Source organism: Copadichromis virginalis, linkage group LG1 (assembly GCF_057382275.1).
Source record: "Copadichromis virginalis isolate Kocher_CV1m ecotype Utaka linkage group LG1, C_Virginalis_male_GT1.1, whole genome shotgun sequence".
Lineage (NCBI taxonomy): Eukaryota > Metazoa > Chordata > Actinopteri > Cichliformes > Cichlidae > Copadichromis > Copadichromis virginalis.
In genome coordinates this window covers 19,151,741-19,179,480 of record NC_140618.1, presented here as the reverse complement: position 1 = coordinate 19,179,480, position 27,740 = coordinate 19,151,741, and the positions used below count along the sequence as shown (strand labels likewise).

Sequence of the window (27,740 nt, the reverse complement as noted above, 5' to 3'; positions counted from 1 at the left end):
TATTAGAAGTGCAAGGGCACGATGAAGGAGGCCTCCATCTAAATTTGTTCACATAAACACTTTGTACCCCTGTTAGACAGTTTGACCTGCCATGGGTGTTAATTTTGGTCACACGTGCTGACTCCCACTGTGCTTGGCCTCAGCCTTCTGCTTTCGAGACCTTAACAGCTCCAATAAAGGCATGCAGTGAATGTGTGAAGAGTTCAAAGCAAAGACGGTTCATCTGGCAAATGCTACATTATTTTGATCCCAGTCTCTGTTGGAATAACACAGAGCAGCCATTCATCGTCGGCTGATAAACACATTCCTGCCTGGGCAACATGCTAAATATACACGGAAATGGAGCCAGTTAAATGACTCTCATTGTTTGAAGTGGGAAAATAGTGCAGCGGGAAACGTTTTCTGTTAAATCTACAATTAAAGACGGTTTGTTAAAGGGAGTGTCTTGTGAAAAAATCGGGTGAGAGGAAATATTTCTAGCCCTTACTGATGATTGAGATAAAAGAGAGAGATGTACAACCTTGAAGTCACTGCAGATAACACAGACATACTTCTTTAGAGATATTAAAGTGGTTCTCTGTACTATAAATCAGTTGTTTTTAAATACCTTTTCTGCCCAAGGCACACTAAAGGTCCTGCCAAACTCTTAAGCCACACCCAGGTTTTGTTTCGGGGTTTTGTTTTGGTTTTTTGGGTAGAGGATGAGGAGGCCACTTGCAGCTTCCCATTTATGCCATATAAGGGACTGAGGAAATGATGTACATGCACAAGTAAGTGTAATGTTTACAAAGGTTCACAAATGATGGTTATTTTGTACCCTAAAACACATAAAATTATACCAAAAATACAAAATAATGAAAACAAACTATTTTAAGCAAGAAGTGAACCCGTAAAGGAGTTAACTGCTTAACAAATCAAGACCCTAACTCAACAAACTAACCTGTGTAAATCAAGAACTTATGCTATATATTAAAGGAATAGACCATTTTTAAATGCAAGGAGGGCAGAAGAGGAAAAAGGAGGGGGAAACCCCAAGGACAATCGATTAACTCAGTGCAAAGAACTCCCATCCCCCCCATACTGTCACAGCTGATAGTTTGGTCCACTTGTTGGCCATCTGTATTTCAATGGCTCCACCCATAGTTTCCTCTTTTAACAAACCAGGAAAAACTGAAGCAGCAGGACGATAACTCAAAACAGAAAAAGTAATTAATGCATCTCATAAGTCTATTTGTGCCCGTCAGTTAGAATGCAGCGTAGTGTCATTGAAACAAATTTATAGATTTAACTTGTCCAAAAACATGAATTGTGTGCTATGTAATGCCATTGAGTCAATGCCATTGACTGTGGTAATGACGTGGTAGAGTGAAACCTTAAACCTGTGTGTCTGACTTGACTGAATATTGCCACATTTAGGTTATTTCACATGACATGTGTTTTGTCTGGTTTCTCTCAGAAAAGTTTTGTCTCCCAAAACTTGTTTTTAGCTTGTTAATCATCCCCCCTCCCAACAGACGAGGCATGTTAACATTCCTCATCCAGGGAGCTTTTGCTCTGATCACCTTTTGTGTTATTTCGGTGATGCTTTGTCTGCGCTTGTGGTTAGTTGTGGTTTGTTTAACACAGAGAAGTTACTCTGCTGTTAAACTGTTAATCTGGCCTTTGATGTTTAATGCTTGTATAACCTTAACTTAGGCGTACAGAAACTAGAGAATGAACTAAATTTTCTTTTGACAGATGTTTTAAGGGGGAAATTAGTCCTGCTAATTTAATTTCATGAATCATGTAAAAAACATTATTTATGTATATATATATATACATGTATATATATATACATCTATATGTGTGTGTATATATATATATACACAAGTTTTGTTTTTTGTTTTGTGTATTTTATGTTCAATATAGGTATTTGTTGTGCCTGAAAATGAATAAATAAATGAAATGAAATGAAATGAAATATGTATATATTAGTAAAAAAGTATAATCACTAATCTAATCTCAGAGGTATTTTAATATATAAGTCCAACAATACAGCATAGGTTTTCTACATTGTAAAAAAAAAAATAAATGCTGCGTTGGGTGTAAAGAAATAAATATGTAAATTTACAGTAAAAGTTCTGTTAGCTCTTTGCACAGTGCCCGCCCTGTGATTTTAAAACAAAACTAAAATTAATTGTCAGAATGTCCTTGTTTTGTTTTATGTTTTTTGTGTGTTTACTGTGAACTCACTGTAAAAATCATAGATTTCTATAGTAGATACTAAAAAAAAAAAAAGTATGTCATTTAATGTCTTATCTGTTATATATCTTTGGTGTAGTATGAATGATCATGGATCTTTATCAATAGGAAAAGTTGTAAAACCTATGAAGACACACTTAAGTCTAAAATGTATGCCCTTCTTCACATTTTTCAAAGCTGCCCAAATTGCTTCGCCAGATTGGAGTCTTTAGCGGGCCAATTCTGGCCCCCGGGCCTTATGCTTGACACACTTGCATTAGACAAATTAAGACTGATTTTGGTCATGTGCAATGGAAAAAATCAGTCCCTGTTTTTTTGTGGGTAGATGATACTTGCTGGGCTGGATGTCAGTCTCTTTACCTACTACGTGCAGTTAAATGTTACTGTCACAGTTTTAAATGTGTAGCATATACAGTATATTCTGAGCTGATAAAACACCGATGATGTCTGGTGAAATTGGTGACAGACTAATTGTAAAAGCCGTGTGTATGTGCTTTGATATCAACTGTATAAATAAGAAAAAGAAACTGATTGTCAGGCAACTGATTTGGGTCCAGTGGGTCAGAAATTTGGAGCAGAAGAGCTGAGATGAGTTTTCTCAGGTTTAGCTAAACCTGCATTCTGGAACAGGGACTCTTAGACATCAGATTAACAGCCCGTCCTCTGTGTTTGTAGATGATGTTGTCACGGCTCTGATGTCCATGCGTTTCCCTCTTTCTCTCCCTTTCAGACACGTGATGACTTCCTGGGACAGGTGGATATCCCCTTAAATCAAATACCGGTGAGTGCTTGGCTGTAGAAAATTCATTGTAATACTGATGTCTCTAATCTAAGATCACAGTAGGCTGAATGTAATTTGGTTTTCACTGTGTGAGCTCTTAGCTTCAGTCCCACCTATGGCACCATTTAAATATAAACATGGACATCCTTATTCTACTGCCTGTTCCACATCAGTGTGCACAGTTTTGGAAATACAGTCTGTTGTGTTTATGTTATGCTGCTGCTTTTGTTTTGTTATAAATACAGCACCCACAAATTAGCCCTCACTGTGCACGGTCACTGTCATTTCACCCATTGGTATCTTAAAAGTGTTATGATCCTGAGCTGAACAGCAGATTTATTCATGCAATGTGAAGAAATGAAAGATTTCCTTTTCTTATTTTGTTTTCTCAGACAGAAAATCCTAACAATGAAAGGCCATACACATTCAAGGATTTTCTGCTTCACCCACGAAGGTTGGCATGATTTCATGGTTATTTAATCTTTTGTCTTTCTCTGTTTTACATTCCATTTCCCATATATTGGCTCACTCATTTATTATTTTTTTTTAGCATTTTGGATATTTATTTCTTCCACTAAAAACAAAGAAAACAAAACAATTATTTATTTACGTTTTTGCCATTCCCACACAGTCACAAGTCCAGAGTTAAAGGTCATCTGCGTCTAAAAATGACCTACCTGCCAAAAAACCCAGGTTCAGAGGAGGAAACTGCAGATCAGACTGAGGACAACGATGTAAGTTTACGCTTAGTGTTACGAATGCTTTTGTGTTAGCAGTGCTTCCATTTGTTCAACATGAGTGTCAGGTCAGTTAGTAGTTGGTGCTGAATTTAAGTCCTTGCACTCGCTTTTAGAGCATCACACGAAAATGTTTGCATTAATTTGCATCTTTAATTGTAAGGAGTGAACCAGAATCTGTGTTTTTATTACTATTAATGTACATATGATATGACTAAGCTGCATAATTTCAAATTTATGCTATAGGTGTATCTGCTAGGAGGCTGAGGGGTGGCACTGCAGCCCGTCAGTATGTTTCAGCATGATGACAATCCCAAACACACTGTCAATGCAAAAAAAAAAAAAAGCATACCTACACAAGAAGACACACAATGACACTTTCAGTCATGAATTTGCCTCCCCAGGGCTCAGACCCTCAACACTATAGAGGCAGTGTGGGATCATGCTGACAGACAACAGAACAAAAGACAGGCAACATCCAAAGAAGAGCTTTGAATGACTACTTCTGAAGGCTACTTACAGAAATTATCCTAACTCTTGGCTAAGAGAGTTCAGGCTGTGTTGAAGAATAAAGGGGCAGGGTTATACAATTATTGACTTTCAGGCTCATTAAAATTGTACAAACTCTGTTTCTTTTATATTTGTACATTTCAATAAATCAGTGCACCAGTTTCCCATTTTTCTGAGCAAAAGATGAAGAAATGAGGGGTGATTTAAGACTTTTGAACAGTATTGTAAATTAACATTTAGATTTAGATTAACTTAAATCTTAACACTGCGAAGTTATTAAACTGTTATGGCTCGTTTTGACAAGCTGGGTCACATTGAGATCCCAGCTATAACCTTGGCCTTGTCACCTGGTTTTCAGCGTTAGGTACAAAATAGCTTGTGGTTCATCTCCTTACTGACAGATCAAAGCACAAGTCAGAGTGTCAGGTGTATAAATCTCTTACATATACACACACGATACTGCACATCCATGATACTTTCTCTAAATCTCAGTCATTGTGAACTGTATTGTGTGTGTGCACCAACGTGATTTCCACCCTCATCTTTAGCCATGAATGGATGTACACACTCCCTTACTTTGTTTGCATATAAATTCACTGTTTGCACCACAAAAATTGGGAGTGGAATTTATAGAAAGGAAATGACAAAGCGTGAACGTGTGTGAAACTGAGACAGTCATCTGAGAAATGTAGGAAATAAGAATCCCGAATACAAAAAACTATTCAAAGAAAAGGGTAAAGTAGGCCTTCAAGGCCAAAGCAACCATTATGCATAGCTGCAGCTATTTGCATGCCACTCACAGTTACCAAGAACAGTAATAGTAAGGTACCAGATAAAGTTTAGTACACACAAAGTTATTTGCACTGAACTTTGTATATAGTAACTTGTACATATTAATATCAGTAGCTGTGTTTGTAAATGTGAAAAAGCTCTGTGAAAATGGCCGTTTAATTTTATTTTCCAGGAAGGCGAGACTTTTTTTTTTATCTCCAGTTTTCCATATGTACAGCTTAGTTTAGTTCTTTAGCATTTCAAAATGATGTCCTCCTTGTTTAACAGCCTGGTTGGGAACTTCTGGAGACACATGATATGTCAGGTCCCAGACAAAACCAGATCCTGCCTCCTCTTCCTCCTGGCTGGGAGGAGAGGCAAGATAATCTGGGAAGGATCTACTATGTTAATCATGAAACCAGAACCACACAATGGCAACGGCCCACCACGCAGTAAGAAGGCTCCCATATCCTATAAAAAAATTAATTTAAAAAACCCTTTTGATGCATTTCATTAGTGAGAATCTAAGTGTCTGTCTCCCCCTGAACAGAGACGGCAATTTGGAAGTTCAACGAAGACAGAACAGTAATACGGATGCGGCGCATGTTTTCATAACACGCAGACAGATCTCAGAACATGAGGATAGCACGCAAGAGTCTCCAGAGGTAACTCTTTCATTTTTTGTTCCCTGTTTCCTTGTTATGTCCCAGGATTTCTGATAATGTTGATAAAATTAGAGAACAAGTTTCATGGTTTAACACTTGAGTCCAACCCTTTCATAATGCTGTTTTTGCTGCAAAAACTTCGAAACCCACCCAACTCTGCAGTACTTGCTTAGCACCAAACATCCAACATAAACGTGGTTAGCATCTAGCTGGTTAACACAGTAGCAAAGGAGTCTGCTGCTTGCCTCAGGATATAGTCTATAGCAGTCTGTTAGGAATAATCAGAAATATTGCTGATGCTGCCTTCTCAGTGATGTTCTGCTTGGAAATATATTTAGTACATAAATGTAATCTTAGGCTCCTTTTGCCTTCAGAGCTGCCTTAATTTCTTTATTGTAAAGATTTAACAAGGTGCTGGAAGGATTCCTCTGAGATTTTAGTCCATGTCGACATGATAGCATCACACAGTTGCTGTGCATCTATGATGTGAATCTCTCGTTCCACCACATCCCAAAGATGCTCAATTGGATTGAGATGCGATGTGCTGAAGGCCATGATATGACAGTGAACTTTCTGTCAGGTTCAAGAAACCCTTACTGAGATGATTTGAGTTTTTGGAGGATGGATACACCGTGGTCATAAAGGAATGGACATGGTGAGCAGCAATAGTTAGGGAAACTGTGGGGTTTAAATGGTGCTCATTTAGTTCCCAAGGGGCCCAAAGGTTTGTAAGAAAGCATCACCCACACCACCTCCAGTATTATATGAGGCAGAATGGATTCATGCTTTCATGTTGATGCCAAATTGTGACCCTGTGATGTGAATGTCGCAGCAGAAATCAAGAGTCTCTGGAGCAGGCAACATTTTCCCAATTTTCTATTGTCCAATCTGGTGAGCCTGTGTGAACTGTAGCCTCAGTTTCCTGTTCTTAGTTGACAGGAATGGCATCCGGTGGGGTTTACGGCTGCTGTCGCCCATCTGCTTTGAGGTTTGGAGCAGTTGTTTTGCATTCAGAGATGGTCTTCTCTTAAAATCCTAGTACATCAGCAGTTTCTCAAATATTAAGACCAGCCCGTCTAGCCCCAACAAGCATGCTGCATTCATAGTCAGTGAATTCACCTTTCCTCCCCATTCTGATGCTCAGATTGAACTCAGATGGACACTGTGCATTTTCAAAATCAGTGCAGGACATGATCTTAATTAATCCTTTTTAATAGTGATACAAACTGTTGCAGTGTTGCAAAGACATGCAATGGTACAATTAAGCTCAACTTTGACCTATGGAGGAAAATGGCAACAAAGGGCATTGCTCACATGAGCAGGGCTAATCCAAAACAATATCAGTAGAAAGTTCAACAAGAATAAAACACAGGGCATCTGGAAAGAACCATGAGGCACCTGAGAAGGATGCAGGATGTGGGTACCAGGAAAAACAAGAGAAGACTGTAAATACACAGGTGTGATTGAACACAGGTGAAACTGATGGGGGTGGAGCAAAGGGAGTCGGTGGAGAAAAGGACAAAGACAGGAAGTACTGATTAAGTAGCTCTTAAAAAAGATTATAGAGCCCAATTCATTTGATTTTTATGTATATATTAAGTTAATTCTACCATGTGCAGGCTTACAGGCTTGTAAAAAAAAAAAGGTTAACTGCACAGGGATGTTTTTAAAACCTGCTTTAAGGTTTATCAGTTTTAACACAGCCTAAGCAAAGCAGACGTCATGCGTCGGGCTCGTCTTCTCAATCCGCTGTATATTTAAACAAAGAAGTTCAGATCTTTGTCATACTACCTCTGACAGCCCTGCACTGCTGTTGCTTCATTGGAGTCTCCTCTCTGTCATCATGTAGAGCTGGGAGATCATTACAGAGGATGATTCCACCCAGTACCACAGTAGCAACCAGCTCAGATCACCTTCACCCCGCACCCCAGTGGAGTTCCACTCACTGTGCGATGAAATGAGGAGCGTTAACATCGCTGCCGCAGCTGGCGAGCAGCGCCCCTCCCAGATCGTGAGTTATGTTCTGTGTCGCTTGAGGTTTGACTTACTGAAAGCAGAGGGGGGGAGTAGGCTCGTAATCATATAAATGTGAGCTGAGAGTGGGAGAGTGGTGGAAAATTTATGCACATTAATGGCCAAGTGGTCATCAGAGTCATCCTTCCGCTCTCCTGCAGGATCACACCAGTAATTCAAGGCATTCCAGTCGCAGAGGAAGTGCCCAGACCTCAACAGGAGAGGAACATCCTGCTAATCCTGTGGTGAGTGTTTCGCTCTCTGTTGAAGTCCCCAAAATGTTCTTACATCTGAATGCTTCAGTCTTTATGAGTTCACTTTTCAATCATCTTAGACTGTCACAGTTCCTGTGGAGGGACATTTAAGGAATACAGCATTGCTAACTGCGTTATAGATTTCTATGTGGAATATTGCGTTTGCTAGAGTTTGTCTGTTTGCTAGATTCACAATTAATAATCTGTATCACGATTATTCCCACAGGTTAGTCATTTGACCACTTATACTATTTTTGTGCATACAAAAAACTTGTCACTCCAGATCAAATCTGAAATGCCTTCTCATGAATCGCTGCATCTTGTTTTCACTCTTTTGCTGAAAGCTCTGATTGCTGATTTGTGTCTGTTGCTGTTGGTCCAGGTGTTGTTGTTTTTAGTCCACTGTGCTGTCTTTTATAGAAATTATTACCAGTCATGCTTTTGATTTGTTCATGTGCATTAGAAAGTTTAGAATTCGAGTTTCTATATTTTATTTTGAAAGTTCAGTCCTTTGTAATCAGCCCATCTTATCTTCCCTTAGTGTCACAAGCCTGAGTCACACAGGCCTAGAGAGCAGTCAGCAATCCCTGCCAGTCATGATTGATTTAGTAAATATGTTTATTGAGTTATCTTTTTCCTGTTTGTGTCAGACTTTCTAGTTTCATTACTAGTGAGCAGTTGGTGAGTGTTTGCATATGTTTGGCATCTTCCATACAAATTTTGGACTACTCCAGTAATCTGCTAGCAACCAAATCAATCACAAGAGGGTTTCTGACCCAGCACTACTAGTCCCTGACCTCTGTGTGAGGTAGCTGTCACAACAGTCCTGTTATTCAGCCAGTGAGTCTCTCATCCTGTGATGGGCCTCATCAATGTGGCATCTTGGACTGCAGTTGGTGGCCATAGGCTCTTCAGCCTCTGAGCTTGGAGTAATATGGCTCCACACGAAGTAGTCAGACCACAACGGAACCTGGCCAACAAACTGGACAGGATACATTAATAATAATCCATTTGCATAGAGTGCCTTATAATGACTGTCTGTATGATTATGGTGGAAATTATATCATATGCCAAATTATTGTCCTTGAATTATCGTCTTGAGAATGTATTTACTTATTTTTAATTTGACAGCTGCTTCCAACCTCAACTGGGTTACCTCCAGGCTGGGAGGAAAAGCGAGATAGTAAAGGAAGACGCTACTTTATCAACCACAACAACCGAACCACTACATGGACACGACCTCTCGTGCAGGTACTTCAGCATTCATATCTTTTTATTCACATTCTGCATAGAAACCTTTGTTAAACCCCGGGGTTTTTTTTTTATTAGATTAAAGCTCTAAAATAGCACTGTTCTGTCAATTTTCCCCTTCAGTGTGTCTGTTCTCGATTTAGAATCTCACTGGAGTCTTTTTATTTGTACAGAGAACTTCAGAGGCAGCACCAGCACCATCAGCACCGTCAGCAGCAGCAGCAGCAGCGGCACAGAGTAGTGCAGGCTTATCACAAAGCCCTACACCATCCCAACCATCAGCAGCAACAGAGGAGTCTCCTCAGCACACTCCAAGCCCCGAGGCCACGCGAGAATCTGGCTTCCTGCCGCTCGGTTGGGAAGTTCGCAGTGCACCCAATGGAAGGCCGTTTTTCATCGACCACAATACCAAGACAACTACCTGGGTGAGAAGATAGCAGCCAAAGGCTTTGAATGCACCTGTGTGTCCAATTCAGAAAAACTAGACTGGGTTTCAGTTATTTAGTTGACTTTTTTTCTAATCTGTGCCACAAAGAAAGTGAATTTCCAAGCTGTAACTCACCACCATCTCTTGTGTGAGGATTTCCTCTCTGACTGAAACACACCCTGCTTGTTTTTCTCTGAACAGGAAGACCCCAGGATAAGGATTCCTGTACAAATGAGGAGGAGATCCTCGCTTGATCCTTCCGATCTTGGCCCTCTGCCGGTAAGTTCAGTAACAAGATGCAACACAGGCATCAACTTTTGAGGATTACCTATCAGGGGAAAAAGCCTGCTAGCCAAAACATTAAGACCACCATGCGTAGTGAAGTCCAGTCCACTTGCGCCACCAACGCATCTTTAAATCTTCAAAATAGGGGACTGAGACATTGGCAAAGGAAACTTTTAAAGTCCAGTGTTTTTCAAGGTTGCTGAGTCTCTCAGCATATCCCATAGTTTCCTTATCAGATTTGAGGTCAAGTCAACACTTTGTTCTGGAAATATTGAATGAAGAGGTCATATTTTGAAATTGTCATGTGACAGTTGCAGTTTTCCTGCTTAAACAGGCCACTGCAGGCCACATACACAGTGGGCTGTGTGGTCTAAAGAAATTCTTATTGAATTTTTTCTCAACATATGGCTATTTATAGGAAAAAGTATGTTGTGGAAAAAATTATACATTCAGAATGGGATGTTTAATACAAGTAAAATTTAATTTAAAAAATTAAATGAGAAAAATAATCCCTAAAGACATTATAATATCTAAGGTAAAAGAATTTAAACACATGACCATTTCACAATACTTCCATAGAAATGTACATGTGTTAATCACTTAAAGCATGTGACAAAATGTGTTACATTAGCCATGCAGTGCATAAAATCAGACTCTCATTTCATTTTTAAAATAAATGTTTTGTTTTCTGAAACGATGAAAGAGCAGATTTCTTTTTAACTACCCAGAGCGCCAATCTGCATCCATCAGCTGCGTGCTTCACATACCTCTCCCAGTTAATACAAAGGTGCAAGAGAAAATAAGTGATTCATCAAACGGCCCATCTTCTTTCATTGTTCCGTGGCTCATCTTCATCCCACTGTAGGCTTTTTATATCAGTGGACAACACAGTAAGCTGTGACGCACTTTCTTTCTCTCGCAGCCCAAATTGAGGTTTTCATCAATTTCTACTACATTCGCTCTTCTGTAGGATCAGATCGCATGGATCCACCTTCCTCCCCTTATGCACAGCAGTTAACTTTGTGCACACTTGACCCTTCACCATTTATCCTCTTAGACCACTGTTGTCAGCATCCGTCAGTTACCCGTCTATGAAAACATTTTGTGTCCAGCTCATTGGCTGCCCGTTTGCTTGCTGCCACTCCTTGGCATTTCCCAAATTTAACAAGATTATCAGTGTTATTTACTCCACCTGTCCACCTGCCAGTGTTTAAGGTTTTTTTTCTCTTCAAGTTTTAGCAAAAAGCACAGGTGGGACACTGCATCGCTACATTCTCAGAATATATTGTCCCAACTGTCCTTAACCATCTCAGTTGACATAAAGGTGATTCTTTTCTTCCACTTTTGTAAAAAGGCATCTCCTTTAGGCCTTTAGCGAGAAAATCGTCCTCTTCTTTATAAAGATGTTACTTCACCCATTGTTTAAGACCTGGTGGGTCAAGTTTATCCCAGGTCTTTGTTATAGTTTTAGGTAAGAAATATTTTTGCAAAAATGACTTTTTAACAACAACAACACCCTCTTTAATTGCTCCAAGGTACAGTACCATGACATCTACTGAAATTTCATAACCTGGCATCTTAGAGCTACGCCTATATTCTCCTGAAATACTTGAATTTTACTTAATTTCCAAAATATGTGGGAGTTGTTATGACCACACTGTCTCCAGGATTGCTTGCTTTTAACATAAGGTATAACAAAAATCAGATGTTTAGTCATTTCCTTGAGCTAGTTGATGTCTCATCAGCTGTTTCTATGTTTATTTCGTTTCCCTGTTTTGTTTGAATGTAATTGGTATCATTGCGTTTCCGTTTCCTTGATATAATTTAGAGATAATTGTCCCGTTAATCTGTTTATGTGCTTCAAACTATCCATCACTGCATTTCCTTTTTGAGACTAATGGTGGTTTTACTGTTGTGGCTGAACACTGTATGTGGTGCCCTGATTGGTTTGCTGATGTGATATTTAATCTGCCTGATTAATATAGATTTGATATTTTCTTCATTTCTAGCCTGGCTGGGAGGAGAGGGTCCACAGTGATGGCAGGGTCTTCTACATAGATCACAGTGCGTATGATGTGTTTAAGTCGAAAACATCTTTGATTAGTACATTAATCTGTTTTCTTGTTAATATATGCTTTTTGATATATTTTATTTCATAGACACAAAGAACACACAATGGGAAGATCCCAGATTGCAGAACGCTGCTATAACTGGACCAGTGAGTATGACTTTGAAAGTTGTTGTTGCTGTTGCTGTTGCTGTTGCTGACCTCCATCCTTTGGTGATTACAGGCAGTGCCTTACTCTAGAGACTACAAACAGAAGTATGACTACTTCAAGAAGAAGCTGAAGAAACCGGTGAGCATCCTCAAAAGCTCTTACTGATTGTAGAGATCGACCTGACACACTGTGATATTTTATACTTAGAAGTGTTTATTGAAGTGACACACATGTATGTTTCGGCACCCAGCTCCTCTACTTTCCAGTTGGTTGTCAGCACACACACTTCCCTCTGCTCTCCAGCTTTACTGTTTATAAAAGGCAGAAGCCTCATTAGACAGATCCCCACCACCTATCTCTCCAGCCTCCTTGGCATTGCCCCCTTGACCACTTTTCCCCTGCAGCTGACCCAGGGATACCACCTCCGCCACACTGATTTTCAACATAACTTCTTAAAGGTAACCGAAAACTCACCACTGTGCTTTTGTTTTGTTTTTTTTTAAATGTAGGCGGACATCCCAAACCGCTTTGAGATGAAGCTGAAACGAAATGCAGTGCTGGAGGACTCATACCGACGCATCCTCTCGGTCAAGAGGCCAGACCTGTTGAAGGCACGACTGTGGGTGGAGTTTGATGGAGAAAAAGGACTGGACTACGGTGGCGTGGCCAGGGAGTGGTTCTTCCTCATGTCCAAAGAGATGTTCAACCCGTACTATGGGCTATTCGAGTATTCCGCCACGTGAGTCTTTATTTTTGTATTCAGTTGTTGTTACTTGTAGTTTTCCCACTTTTGGAAATTTTTAAGCAATTATATGTTGCACGAGTGATGTGCATCCTCTACACTGACAGCTAAAATGTGGACAAAAAGATGTCAGTGCTTGTATTTACTTCAAATCCAGGACTTCTGTACAGTTCCCGAGATCGATATATTAAATCACTGCTAATTTCAATGTGTCTCTGTGAGGTAACGATGTTTGGGATGATGTATTTTTGTTTAAGGGGGCATATTTACAGGTCATTATGCTTTATTAACCTTCATTTTCACTGTAAATAGGAACTGGTTGAGTCCTGTAGCAGCATGAGTGAGTCAGGGGGAGTATGACAGATAAGAGGCTGACAGGAAGCTAGTGGGATAAGTGTAAAAAGGGGGGGCTGATGCATTCAAGGGAAAAGGAGAGGAAGAGGCTAATTTTAAAGCGGTGGGGAGATGTACTACGAATTTTGAGCAATGCGTAAACCTGGGGGTTTATGCAAAAAGCAGCCACAGGCATGGGAGTCTTCAGCCACTCCCAGATACACAAAATGACATAGAGCACGTTCACACCAGGGAACAACAGAGAAACACAGGGAGAAAAAAAAATAGAGCTGACACACACACACAGAGGAATGAGGAAGAGGTGCTGCAGACATTTACACACAAAAGGCAATCGAAACTCTCTTTGGCTGTGAAAATGTGGGCTGAAAAAAGTTTCAATCAAAATCTCCAACCCTGGTGATACGAAGCACATCAAATAACTGTGGTATATGTTACAGCAAAGGCCTGGACCAGCTCTCTAAGGGCATTTTCACAGCTGTAGATCATTTATCCTGGCTTTAATCAGCTGATGATTTTGCACAAGCTTTTCCCTGTGATTTGGCTTCTTTTCACGCAGAAAAATCCAGGTGAACCAAAATGTGTCACTACAAACCATGTGAGAATGTTCAGTCCGGCTATCTGGGCTAGGATCCACAAAAGTAGTAATTGTTCCTACTAACATTTGGTGCTGCGGCTTGTTGACCTGTGGGAAGATTGGTGGTTCAATGCCATTTTCCACGACCTTTGGCAAGATACTGAACCTAAAGTTGTGAGAGTGTGAACATCAGGTTAAAAAATGCTATTGTATGAATGAATGACACTTGTAGACAGAAAGCTCTGAGTGTTCAAATTGAGTAGAAAATGCTATGCAAGTACTACTGCATTTACTAAAGACACTTTCCTGATCTGCCTTATGTTTTAGGGACAACTACACACTTCAGATTAACCCCAACTCAGGTTTATGCAACGAGGACCACCTGACCTACTTCAAGTTCATCGGTCGCGTGGCAGGCATGGCTGTGTTTCACGGCAAACTCCTCGATGGTGAGTGTCACATGGCTGCTGAAAATGGTCAGATATTTTAAGAGTTCTTCATGTAGCAGCAGGAAGTATTTTTATCTGAAGAAAGTGAAAAAATTACCTCACTGTCTTTCTTTGTGTGTTGTTGTCTGCGCTTTATTGTTTGCATTTTGGTAACTTTTCTGGGTGTTTGTGCATGGTTCTGGGTAGGAGTCCCTCCATTTGAGGCTGCTGGCTTTCTCAAGTTGTTTTTACCTCTAGCTGTAAAAGGCTGATGGGGTATTGTCGTCACCATACAATGGTCAATGGTCAACTTTATTGTCCCTGACGGGAAATTGATTCGCAGTATGTCAAAACGAACAACAAACATACAACCAACACATCACGTACACTCATTAAAAAAATACTATAATATAATATAAGCCTGATAAAACAACCTAGATATTCCATCGAAAAAAGTGCAATGTGCAATGGCAACAACACTTACAATTTAGTGTTGTTAATTAAGATAATAGCACTAGGTACAAACGACAATTTGTGTCACTTTGTCTTCACTGCAGTCATTTTATAACGACGACCTGATGGAAGCAGTTGAAAATCGTTAAAGAGAGGATGATCTGAACACAACAGGACAGAAGTTGCCTTCCTCAGCACCTGCCTGTTATAAAAGTCCACAAGCTGGACCTGAGACCTCCCTGAAATCTTGCCCGCCACTTTAACCAGATTGTTAAGTCTGGTCTTATTATCCATGGACATACTACCGTACCAAGCAATGATACAGAAAGTTAAAACAGATTCAATAAAACTTTTATAAAAGAGAGTCATCATTTCAGATGAAACCTTAAAACCTCTCAACCTCCTTAAAAAATACATTCTTTGTTGGGCCTTTTTCACTGTAGCAGCAAGATGTGACTCAAAGGACAGGGTCTTATCAAGAACAACCCCCAAGTACTTGTAATTATCCACCATTTCAATGGCTGCACCATTTACCACTGTAAGCGCAGGATGAGGGGATGACTTCCTGAAATCAATACTAGACAGGTGGTTGGCGTGGACACCCGTGGCCTTGAAAATCCCATGTCGCCTTGAAAATCCCATGTCGCCTTGTTCTCAAGATAACTTGAGATGGGATTTTCAAATTCGTCAGATAGGGACATCTACTAAAATCTCAGACGAGTTCAAATCTCGGTGACCACGATGTCGAGGTTTCTCAGATCTTCAGGGTCACGTCTCAACTTTTCTGAAAATCACCTAGGATTTTCACCAGGATTTTTTACCGTAGGTTCATCTTCAGGTTGAGAGGTCACACTGGTGCCACAAGTTTTTTATAATTTGAGAAAGCCAACAGAGGGGACACTCGAAACAGATGACACAGTGCACTCCAGAGTGGTCAGCTTTGCCAAAAAGCAAAGAATAAAAGAAAAAAGCTCTTTGTAACATATACATACTTGACTTTCAGCTCGGTGGTAGAGTCTGTCCTCACTGCTCTCCTGTGCTCTGTTTCACCCACATTAACTCTCACTAACACTATGCGTAATAGAGAGAGTAAAAGTAACAAGAGGAAGAGGAGCAGGAAAACACACTTACAATCAGCTGACTATAGTTAGCACGTGTGTTTGGAAATGTAAATGGAAGAGGGAGGCATGTTTGGCTTGATGGGAGCTGCTCTTGTTGCACCTTTTTAAAAACGTCACCAGTAAATATCTTTGTAAGTGTTTGCGTATTTGTTTACTTCACAGCTTTCTTCATTCGGCCCTTCTACAAGATGATGCTGGGGAAGCCAATCACCCTCCAGGACATGGAGTCTGTTGTGAGTATGACTGTAGTAATTATTGCATTGGTGTGATTCGGGATCTTGGATGTCATGTAGATCATTTTCAATTAAATGTCTTCTTTTCTTTTCTTTTCAGGACGGTGAATATTTCAACTCCCTGAAGTGGATTTTGGAGCACGACCCAACAGACTTGGACATGAGGTTCACTATAGATGAAGAGCTGTTTGGACAGGTCTGCTGAACGTCCTTGTTTTTAATTTTAATTTAATTTGTGACGCGGCTTTGTGTCTCTCTGACTGATGCTTCATTTCTTACACCACCACCTGTTCAGACTCACCAGCATGACCTGAAACCCGATGGCTCAGAGATTGTCGTCACCAATGAAAACAAGGATGAATACATCCAGTAAGAAAAATGCTTTTACTTTGTTTTGTTTTTCTCAGTGTGTGTGTAAATGCAGTTTGATGCTGACATGCCGTTTTGTGATTAACAGCCTGGTGATTCAGTGGAGGTTTGTGAACAGAATACAGAAGCAGATGACTGCCTTCAAGGAGGTAAACAGTGGTTTTGTTTTTTTAAACTTGCTAAACACGGTACGGGTATTAAAGACACACAAAGGAATAAAAGTCTGGTATACTTTGTGTTTTAGGGCTTCTTTGAGTTGGTACCGCAAGATCTGATCAAGATCTTTGATGAGAATGAGCTCGAGGTGAGTTTTTAGCTGATCCAACTAGCAAAAAAACCCCAAAACTGTTTCTCAGGGATGGAAAATGTTCAGTGTATCTGCTTTGTTTTCCTCCACAGCTGCTCATGTGTGGTCTTGGAGATGTGGACGTGAACGACTGGAGAGCGAACACAAAGTATAAGAACGGCTACTGCTCCAACCACATGGTTATCCTGTGGTTTTGGAAGGTGAGACAAGTTTCCATACCTGTGGCTAATAATCTGCAGCTGGGGCAGGGACGTCTGTGCAGAAAAGCTTCATTGATATGTATTTTTTTCATGCTTTTTGTTTTGTTTTATTACAGGCGGTGCTGCTGATGGATGCAGAAAAGCGAATCCGGCTCTTACAGTTTGTGACGGGAACATCCAGGGTCCCGATGAATGGCTTTGCTGAACTCTATGGTGAGATTAGAATTATTCCCTCTCTAAATGAACGGGGGTTTTTTTAAACTATTTGCCCTTGGGTTGATTTCTTTGTTTCTTGCAAATTAATTCCACTTGAACTCATGTTTGTTGTTGTCATCTGATTTTTAATGGTTTTATTTACCAGGCTCTAATGGACCGCAGCTCTTCACCATCGAGCTTTGGGGAACACGTGAAAAACTTCCCAGGGCCCACACATGGTAAGCATTTCACTGTGCTTTGCTCTTTTTTTTTTTTATTTCCTTCTTCTTCTTCTGTTTTTTTCTCCCTTTTATATTGGACACAGTTGTTTTTAACAAAGGATCATTTCAGATTTTATTGAAGGTTTTTGCCAACTTTTAAAAAGGATAAAAGCACATTTGTTTCTTCCTCTGCTCTTCTTGCGTTGGATCTTGCAGTGAAGCTTGTAGTATTAGCACAGTTGAGTTTAGCCATTTCAGCTTTGTTATATTTTTTACTGTTACCTTACAAGAATTACGTGATAGGTGGGAATCCCTAAAACAATTAATCATACTCCAGAAAAACCCCTTCACCAATCACCGGCCCATCAATCTCCCCTGTAAAATTGGAAAGATACATGGAAAATCACACAAACAGCAGGGATCCACAAACCCAAAAAGACTGGATTTACTCAGATTTTCCCATGAGCCTCTCCCCAGGAAACTCATTCAACACAAATCCTGCACGAAGGCCCGGAGTTGTAACAGCACATATTCTAATAGTTGGTGTTCCTAACACATTACCTAGTCCATATAAGTATAGATATCAACATTATTTGGGGGGTTTCCCCCCCCCCCCCCACTGAGATCTGATGTGTTTTCAATAAACACTGTGCCTTACAGAACATTTATAGAAAATGGCATTTTATCCATTTACTTATTTATAAATAATAATAATAAGTAAATCCTTTCTCATAGATTTATTTTCTGGCTTCTCTTTGCAACCAGAGTCTCATCGCCCTACTGGCCTTTAGAAAGAGTGCCAGTTTAAAGCATTAGCATCACTTTGCTTTGCCCATGTTTTGTGTTGAAATTGAGCAGCTTGTTGAAAAGAGACTGGTATCAATCATCTATGTACCCACTGTAATGTGGCTGTTTAGTGAGGTGCTGTTATAAGCAAGCTTGTGTTGAAGTCAGACATGACACTCTAAGGTGTAGCCCATAGACCTGTTTGTCCACACATTTGGAACAACGCCTCCTGGTGACACTACAGAGCTACAACATGTAGATGACTGTCTGCAGAGATGTGTGAGCAGTGAGATTGTACCTGGGTTTCTGAAGAGCGGTGTACCCTGGATAACTGTCCTTTACTACTCTAATAATGACCACATTTTATAACTTCATGTTCTATTCAGCATGACCAGAAACTATTGATTAAGGCTGCAAAGTCATCAGGAAAGTGCTAGAAGTCGCAGAGCAGGAGAGCTGAAGGCAGTTTTTTCATAAACTTCTGCACAACCAGAAATCTTCATGCAGTCAGACGAGTCTTAGAAAGAATGCAGATTTAAGCACTGGCTTCACTTCCCAGACCAGAAACTTCATCCATGTTTTGTGCTGCTTTCAAACTGCCTACTGTATCTCATAGTGCAGACTTGTGGAAGCCCACTAGTGGCGCATTACTGTCATTCTTAGTTTCACTGGCACATCACAGTGTTTACGCTCCTGCGTGTTCCCTTTTTGCCACTGCTTAAATTTTAACTCTTGTCTGTTCTTTTGCTTCTTAAAGCTTTAATCGGCTGGACCTTCCTCCGTACGAGTCCTTTGAGGAACTGAGGGAGAAGCTTAACATCGCTATAGAGAATGCACAAGGCTTCGACGGGGTGGATTAGTGCATACGTGGGAAATGAGCTGAACTGACATTGCTGTCATTGGAGTAAAGCAAAGCTGCGTGATGCCCCTGGGAAAAAATACAAAAATAACAACAACAAAAAAGCTGTGTATCAGACTCAGGTTTTAACCTGCCGGCTGTGAAGATGGAGAGCAACAAGACTCACATGAGTCCTCTGTCGGGGCCCAGCTGAAGAAAAGACATGAAATCTGGAGTGATGGAGGTGTTTTTACGTCACCCTGCGTGTTGTAAAGTTTACAAATCAGGTTATCCTAGTATTTAATTCTCTGATGCAAGTCGCTCAAAGGTGTATTCACTCTTATTTGTTCTGCGAAAATGCTCATATATTTAAATAACTTGATTCTGTGAAGCGATAAGAGTATCTGAATGTGAATAACAGCTGTACAGTTTATGATAAAAACCTACATTTTAAAAATGGACGTTTGATTTAGTTTTACTCACTTTTTGCCCAGCCACATGCATAAAGACAGATGTGTACACACATCCTTTCAGTCAGATTGTCCTCTCTTAATAACATCAGTGTTTGAAACTGTAAATACATAAACAAGTCTTTCCACTGCATCTTTAGACATGAATGGATGTAACCACTCTTTTTTTTTGTTTTGGGGTTTTTTGGGGGGGGGTTTGTTAATGAAACCACTGTTTGCACCTCAGGTTATTTAATTTGGCCATTTAAAAAAGGGTAGTTGTACCAAATGTGAAACTGAGGAACTGATCAGAGATGGCAGGGGAAGAGCAGGATTATGTGATGGACCCATTTGTGGAATCAAAAGCTGCAAGAAAATCTGCATCAGAAGAAAGGTGAAAGTTCAGAGGAAAAAAAATCCTGGCCGAGTTCTAGAAACAAGAAAGCTCATCTGTTTGTACATTACACACTGCCTTAGTTATTAATAATAGTAGTAGGTGTTTAATGTTAGTAAGTCATTTCCACTTCATCAGGCCCCATTTTCTCTATAAAAACATGTGAATGAATAGTCTGAATTACGCCTGAGGTGCACACAAAACTCATTCTTTCTTTGTAGTAAACCGGAGCTCACGGCTTTTGTGCGTGCTTGTTTATACAGTCGTGTTCAGCTCATTTTGGGTCTTATGTTGTCACTTTATTACATGCAGGTCCTTCATGCTCGGTGTAAAAACTATTGCGCTCTAGCAAAGGCAAGAATTTAATGCTTAAAAAAAAAAAAAGCCATGCTCGCCACTTAATTTGTCTCCATTGCTGTTAAACACTAATTGGGTGTTTCTGTTCAACAGTTTAAAATGTCCTTAAACAACAAAAAAGATTAAACTTTTTTTTTCATTTAGTTTCTTTTTATTTATTTTTTTACTTTTTTTCCATTCCAGTTTTTTTTGAAGCACTGATGCAGTGTCCCAAATATATATATGTATAGACCTCAGAAGCATTTCTAGCAGAAAATGTGCAGGTTACGTAGGAATGTGAGCAACTGCCGTCAGTCAGTTTGGTGAATCATTGTGGTCGTGATGTGTAAAAACCCGGACCAGTAACAGACTAAATACGCTCTTGTCTGTGTGCAGATTTGGAGAAGTGACTGTCTGCAGTGTTGGACTGTGCTGATGTACTATGCAAATGTGACTGCATTTGTTTAAACTGCCACTTGGGAGTTGCTCGGTGTTGTCGAACAGGTCTCGATGCATCTCTACAGTCAGTATCTGTTCTTGTTCGTTCGATAGCTCCTCGAGCTCAAGTTCAACACTGACTGTTTATAAAGCAGAAGAATAAATAAATGTACATTAACGTTAGAGCTCCTTAGCTTTGCATAAACGTTAGCAGACAGACTGACTTATACAGTTTTAATACGGCGTGTTAGATTTTATGCTTTGATTTTTGTCAGTGAATGACATTTTATTGTCTTCTACTCATCAAGGGTGTCTAATTGCAGCAAAGTGCTCTATTTTTAAGAGTGCAATTTACAAAAACATATATATATATTGTTGGTTGTTAAAATGTGTACAGATTGTTCTTTTCAAAATTAATTACTTGTAGTACCTTTTGTATGCAGTTACTTTGTGAGAAAGTAACTGTGCTTAAGCCGTACTTTGAACTTTTTCTGAACGGTAAGACACGTGTTTACATAACTGCCGTGTTTACAGGTCGGTGATGAAAGGAAAGAAAGTTGTGGGCTGGTTTTTGTCTCTGACGACAGTTTTATATACCTATTCTTTTATAAAGTGAAGCACTTTGTTAATATTGATGAGTCTTACTTCTGAAATCTTTGCCAATCTGTCGCCTGCATAAATCTCTCTTTAAAATCATGATCCGATGCTTTAAGCGCACATCTCTTCAGATGTTTACATGTGAGCATTGCTGAGAGCATTTTTTTTGCAGAGAAAAGCACATTCTCTCCTTTCAATGGTATTTAAATACCAATGCCTTTTATTTGTCATGTGTCATTGAATTCGCTGGTCTATGAAATGAATAGACATCCTGTTGCCTACTGAAGACTAATTAATACGTACTTCATTTCGGATATATCAAACTTTGTTATTATAACACCTGTAAGTGCATTAAATCATCGATGGTGTATGTAAAACATTTTAAAGGGCAGAACAAACTGTAGCTGTTAAATCCCAATGTGATGGCCTATAACACAGAATATAAATGTATTGGAAAAATAAAGACATGTAAAAACACTTATCCAGTCTCTCCTTCTTCTTCCTTTTTATTATTACCTTATTTTGCTGTCCTTCTGATAGGGAGCCAGTAAGTTTTGAAAGATTCTTGAGATTCAAAATCAGACAAGTTTTAGTAGCAACTATTTTTTTTTTTTTTAAAGAGTACCAAATTTGTGGACCTCCACCTCTACAGATCCACAAAAGTGGCCAGGTCACACTAAATGCAAACTTAAGTATCCAAGTTTATTACCCTTTGAAAGTTGTTTTTTCCCCTCATGTTATATCTGTTAGAGGATTGATATATTTAGAATAGGCTCACAAAGTCTTTTGTTAAGTCTAATGCTACATTATGCATAACACAAGCATTTTGAAATAAGTCAGCTTAGTTCAGTTAGCTTCAAAAGTTTGTAACCATGAAAAAGAGGATCAGAGGGAGCATCTAACTTTGACCTTGGCATGGCTCATACAAAAGGAATTCCCTTTTGTAAAGCATTATAATCATTTAAGTGAGGCTCAAATAGTGATTGGTACAAAATAAGTGATACTTCACATGGAAGAAAATGCTAGAGAAGTGAAGTTGAGTAAGGTAAGTGGTCCTAACATTGATCCCTGTGGGGCCCCACATTTGACAGCCACTAAGTGCTATCCCCTGACACCATGTTCTAGGCTGCCTAAAAGAAGTCTAGAGTATAAATTCAGTTCAATTTAATTTATATAGCGCCATATCACAACAACAGGTGCTTTATATTGTAAGGTAAAGACCCTATAATAATAATACAAAGAAAACAGAGAAGACCCCCAAAAGTCATATGACCCCCCTTTGAGTAAGTACTTTGGCGACAGTGGGAAGGAAAAAATCCCTTTTAACAGGAAGAAACCTCCAGAAGAACCAGGCTCAGACAGGGGAAGCTATCTGCCCCAACTGGTTGGGGGGTGAGGGGAGGAAGACAGGACAAAGACATGCTGTGGGAGAGAGCCAGAGCTTAATAGTAACTAATGATTAAATGCAGAGTGGTGTATAAACACATAGTGATTAAATGCTTTCAATAAGTCATGGAAAATTCCTGTCTCACATTCACTGTTATCAATAACATGATTGATTTATTTCAGAGATGAAGAGGTTACATACAAGTGGTTCTTTGTAGCAGTGTAAATATGTCTAAATTGGAAGTTGCTGATTAATGTTAACTACAGGCCTTACAACAGAATGACAGTCCAGCCTCTTTATTGCCTTTTCTTCACAGCAGGGGATTAGTGTGTCATATTTACAGTGCAGATTGGTTGGCAAACTGAAGAAAAAAATCAAACTATGATGATAACTGAGGCCATATGTAACATGTCTGAAATGTAACAGCCTGGGCTTGAAACCACCCAGGGCCCTATACTGCACGTCTTCCCCTGACAACCGTGCTACATTTAAAGTCACTTAAATTACCTTTCTTCCACATTCTGATCCTCAGATTAAACTTCAGCAGCTTTGGCATTTATTGTGTTTTTCACTAATAGAGTAATTTTTGCTTTGCTTTTTTAAAATTTTTATCATGTCACTTGTTTGTGTGAGTTTTACTGTTTAGTACTTGGGTTCTTAACTGGAGAGCATGCTGGGTTAAATGTGCTCTGTAAATAAAAGTAACTTGACTATTGTGTGGAAATAAAAATCGCTTGTCTAAATCTGATTTAACCCCGTGATCCAGCATGTTCTTACATGCCTGTGGTTGTAGTACTGACTTGTTCCAGCTGGGGGAGATGAAACACAATCAGATTTCCTGAACATAGCAGCTGGGGCATCACCAAATTGCTATGTTTTTATTAATATTATTTTATTTAACAGATTAATTGTAAGGGACAAGTGCAGAAAAACACTGACAGTTGAAAAAAGCAGGCAGATGTCTGCACGTGTGGATACAACCAAAGCATGTCGGCAAAATCACATGGTACTGTTTAAATGTGTGTCCTATAATAGGAAACAAGAGAGCAGTAACATCCATACTTTGAAGTGAACACAAATTGTAGTTAGTCAGTGGTATACCTGCAAGTCTGGACTCATTTTAACCCAGACTTTTGTAAGAGATACTTTTAACATCTTAAATCTGCTTTAAGCATAGAGAGCTCAGTGAGCTTTTAAGTGCATATGAAGTGTTTAATTCATCCGTTTTCTTCTGGCTGATCTGAGGTTATGTTACAAAATATGAAAAACTACATTTATGAATAAATTGGTGTTGTTTCAGCTCACACCGGCTGTTGTTTTTTTTTAATCTCTCTCTTTGAGTTCTGCTTCTTCATTTCCAGCTGTGATGGGGGGAGGGCTCATTTCATGTGAACTGTTTCTGGTGAAGAAGAGTAGCGTGTGGAGAGGACTCATCTACATCTCTCTTGCTGGAGCCTTTTGTGTGATTCAGCTGAAGAGCCAAAGTCCTAATTTCTCCACAACCCCCCATCAGGGCAGTAAAAAAAAGAAAGGCCTCACCCTCCACGGAGGTCAGTGGAAAGGTTACACACGATTCAGGCCGGCCTTTTGGACACTTCAGGGGTCAGTGGGGATGGGCATGGGTGGTAGCAGATAAAGCCCTCAGCCAATGATGGTAGATTTTGGGGAAAGCTGGCTCCCCTTCACCCACACCCTTACCAACATTCATAACCCAGTAATGACTTTTACTTCATTGATCTGGCCGCAGAGCTTAAACATCACTCCACCCACCAAACTGCAGCATATTGGCAGGTGCTGAAACTAAATTCTTTATTGATCCTCACTGACCATGAATGAGGTCAGACCCTCACTTTCCCATGTTATGTAAGAGACGTGCCCACCACTTAAACTGAGAATGTGGCCAGTTATTGGATTATGGTACAAGTACAGCAAGGGGAAACCTCACCAGTCATGTATGTGTATGTAAACTTAGAGTAACACACAGATGTTTGTTTGGGGTTTTTTTGACCGTCTTTAATAGAAGAGCTGATAATCAATTTTATGGTTGGGTAATAACCTTTCTATGAAAATATATGGAACAAAAACATCTAATTGTGTCACACACACAATACTGCAATTATAAATATTACACAGGAGCTATGCCAAACCCTGTACACTGAAGAAACGTGATCATGCATCGTTAAAATTGTGTTGCTGTGGTTGTGGAGAATGCTGTGGTCCTCTTGTTGAGCAGTTTTGGGTGGATATCACTGAACAACTGATATGGATCAATATGGATCAAATCTTGTTCAGAAATATGATAGTAGGGTTGGGGTTTTTTTTGTAATTTTGCCTCTGTGCACCACAGTGGATTTCAAATCAATCCACCAATCAATATGTGATTGAACTGCAAACTTTCAGCTTTATTTAAAGGGGATGAACTTAAGTATTGCATTAACTCTTCAGGGAAGACAGTGTTTCCTCGATATTTCAAAGAACAATAAGCAGATTTTTTATTGTAGTTTTAAATATGAGGTGTAAACAGATGCTGACAAGATGCTAAATTCACAACATCTAAAGGAGTGAAGAACAAAACAAGGAGTTTGATGTATAAAAAGACTTAAATCAACAATAAAAATGTATGAATGTGAATTCAGAGGGTTTACAGCAAGGTGCAAACCCCTGGATGAACCCAAGGACAAGAAGGCCAGGTTAGACTTTGCTAGAAACAAGGTTCTTTCCCCCTTTTTTTCCAAATTCTTTGGACAAATGAAAGCAGGATAAATGATTAAAGGTTAAACATTACACCAGAATAAAGGGAAGAAAAAAGTATGGAGAAGCAAAGGAACAGCTCATGTTCATGTTATGGCATGGCTGACAGTTGAATGGGTCACTGGGGTTTATACATTATGTGACTGGTGACAGAAGTACCAGGACTTGTGAGGTGTGCAGGGCCATACTCTCTTGCCTAGAAGGAAATGAACAAAGAAAGGAGGCAAAGATATGGGATATTCTTCAAAGGCCAAATTAGTCACCTGATCTCAACCCAAGAGAGCATGCTTTAAGTTATTAAATACAAGACTGAAGGCAGAGACCCACAGATTGGTTCTTTCTTGGTCTCTTACTGTAGTCAGTGTCTCCTTCTCAATAAAAAATCCTGATGTACTGATAAACCCAACCAGTTACAGAGGAGTTCTGTTTTCATTTTTCCCCTTCTTCCTTTTCAGTTTTCAGATCACAGCTGGCCTGTGGCCCTGCTGCTTTATAGAGATTCACAAAGGGAGGAAGGGAAGGAGCATGTGGAGGTGGGGGGTTTGATCTCTCCCCACAATAAGTGATGGACATCGGATCAATATGGACATTGACACAGCAGCTGTCCTGCTCCTATCGGTGCTTTGTCATAGTTGCAGAGCTCAGGTTTAAAGGACAAACTCATTTCCATTAACATTATTTTTTCAGTCTGAAAAGTCTGGCCTCTGATACTGAGGGATCTGTTCCCATCAATATGACTGGAGTTTGTTGATAAGGGTGGAGCGAGTGATGTTGGTGTTGCTCTGCTGGGCAGTATCATGGGTGCTGGGCTGATACTACACAGAAAATGACTGTGAATCATCTGACCATGACGTTATTGATACAAATCGTGCAGTATTAATGGGCCAAAGAAGACAATTCAGCTTTTATTAGAGCAGAGCAACAATATGTGCAAATTCAGCTTGAAGATTAATCACTGACTTTGAAAACTTATCAAATAAGACATCAGTATTTTAGTTATGTGTACTCATTCGTCCTGGAGCTTCTGCACCTCCACTAACAGCTTTCCACAGCAGATGAAGGCTTCTCAGTTATCATGTTACTGTGTTTTACTAAATAGTCTATAAAACACATTAAACACTATTTATGGTCACCAGCTGATCTCTCTCTAAACTATAATGCTGCAAATGGTTGATGTTGTGTGTACGGAGAAGGCTAGTCAGATAATAAAGAGTTATTTAATGCTTTTTTATTTATTTTTTTAAAGTAGTTGTACCTTATCATTTACATTACGGTGCCATAGAAGCGTTAAACAGATAATCCTAGCTTCAGACACAAAGTCAGCTAAGTTTCTATATGCCATCATCACTGCACTAAAACATTTCTCTGTTTCTAACAGATTTCTCTGTTTGAATACAGATATTTACACATCACGATAAGGACATTACCGCAGAAAACTTTACCTGTCATCATGCTTTGTTTTTGAAAATCTGCCACATGCAAAAGCATGTTTTTTGTTTTTCCTTCAAGAACTGAACTTTGACCTCACAGAATTATATTATCCCAGTAGAGCACATTGGTCTCAGTTTGCGGGCTTTACTGGGGCTTCCAGATTTTCTAAAAGTAGAACGGGAGACAGTGGCTTCAGCGTTCAGTCCCTCTCCTGTGAAACCAGCTCCCAGTTTGGATTTGGGAGACAGACAGCCTCTCTACTTTTAATATTAGAAATACAGAGTCAGGTGACTCTGAACCCTATGTTAGTGTTTTTGTGTTATTTTTAAAACCTTTTTTATATTCTTTTCTGTCCATTTTCATGGCAACTTTCATGATCTGCCTGTATGTTTTCCTATTACAAAAGTCCAACTTAATTTGGGCTTGCCTGAGACACAGCCGACTGGGAACCACATCTTTTGCCACACTCTGTGTTGGATCCCTTCCATTGTTTTTAGCTGGCAGCGCTCATGTTTTGACCATGATTCCTTTTGATCACTCAGGTGCAACAGCTTGTTAAAGATGGCAAACACTATAACTCAGGGATATCATATTAATTTTACATTGTGAACCACATTAAGCTCACTTTGATCTTATGTGAACAGGACCAGTGCAACTTTCTGAACTTTCTGAAACTTTCTAATTGAGTTTAATCACACATTTAATCTCTGAGATATTTCAATATATAAAGTACAATTTTAACAGTAGAGCTTGTTTTTTCTACACAGTCAAACAGATACCGCTTAAGCCCTAAATTATAAGAAATAACTATGTAAATTTACTGAAAATGTTCTGGTAGCACATTGCACAGACTGTCCTGCAATAATAAAACTGAAAATTTGTTCTTCTTTAATTGAATTTTTCTTTTTTGTTTTTTCATTTGCTTTTTGCTGTGAACTCACTGCAAAAATCACAAATCAGAATCAGAATCAGAAAGACTTTA

The 27,740-nt window shown here is 39.5% G+C and overlaps 1 protein-coding gene across 2 annotated transcripts in view; it reads left to right on the top strand.

The window, feature by feature from the left end:
- Window positions 1-20,318, top strand: part of nedd4a (NEDD4 E3 ubiquitin protein ligase a) — a 39,593-nt gene extending 19,275 nt beyond the window's left edge. For both annotated transcript variants that reach the window (XM_085453163.1, XM_085453158.1), the window contains 24 exons: window positions 2,972-3,022; window positions 3,415-3,476; window positions 3,654-3,756; window positions 5,329-5,492; window positions 5,591-5,705; window positions 7,555-7,716; window positions 7,880-7,963; window positions 9,104-9,223; window positions 9,397-9,648; window positions 9,852-9,929; window positions 11,945-11,999; window positions 12,095-12,153; window positions 12,227-12,292; window positions 12,664-12,893; window positions 14,152-14,273; window positions 15,989-16,059; window positions 16,160-16,255; window positions 16,355-16,428; window positions 16,517-16,577; window positions 16,673-16,732; window positions 16,828-16,935; window positions 17,052-17,148; window positions 17,297-17,369; window positions 18,895-20,318. In XM_085453163.1, the coding sequence (XP_085309289.1) occupies window positions 2,972-3,022; window positions 3,415-3,476; window positions 3,654-3,756; window positions 5,329-5,492; window positions 5,591-5,705; window positions 7,555-7,716; window positions 7,880-7,963; window positions 9,104-9,223; window positions 9,397-9,648; window positions 9,852-9,929; window positions 11,945-11,999; window positions 12,095-12,153; window positions 12,227-12,292; window positions 12,664-12,893; window positions 14,152-14,273; window positions 15,989-16,059; window positions 16,160-16,255; window positions 16,355-16,428; window positions 16,517-16,577; window positions 16,673-16,732; window positions 16,828-16,935; window positions 17,052-17,148; window positions 17,297-17,369; window positions 18,895-18,997 (2,466 nt within the window). In that variant the 3' untranslated portion in view covers window positions 18,998-20,318. The remainder of the gene's footprint in view (window positions 1-2,971; window positions 3,023-3,414; window positions 3,477-3,653; window positions 3,757-5,328; window positions 5,493-5,590; window positions 5,706-7,554; window positions 7,717-7,879; window positions 7,964-9,103; window positions 9,224-9,396; window positions 9,649-9,851; window positions 9,930-11,944; window positions 12,000-12,094; window positions 12,154-12,226; window positions 12,293-12,663; window positions 12,894-14,151; window positions 14,274-15,988; window positions 16,060-16,159; window positions 16,256-16,354; window positions 16,429-16,516; window positions 16,578-16,672; window positions 16,733-16,827; window positions 16,936-17,051; window positions 17,149-17,296; window positions 17,370-18,894) is intronic.
- The last annotated feature ends 7,422 nt before the right edge of the window (window positions 20,319-27,740 follow it).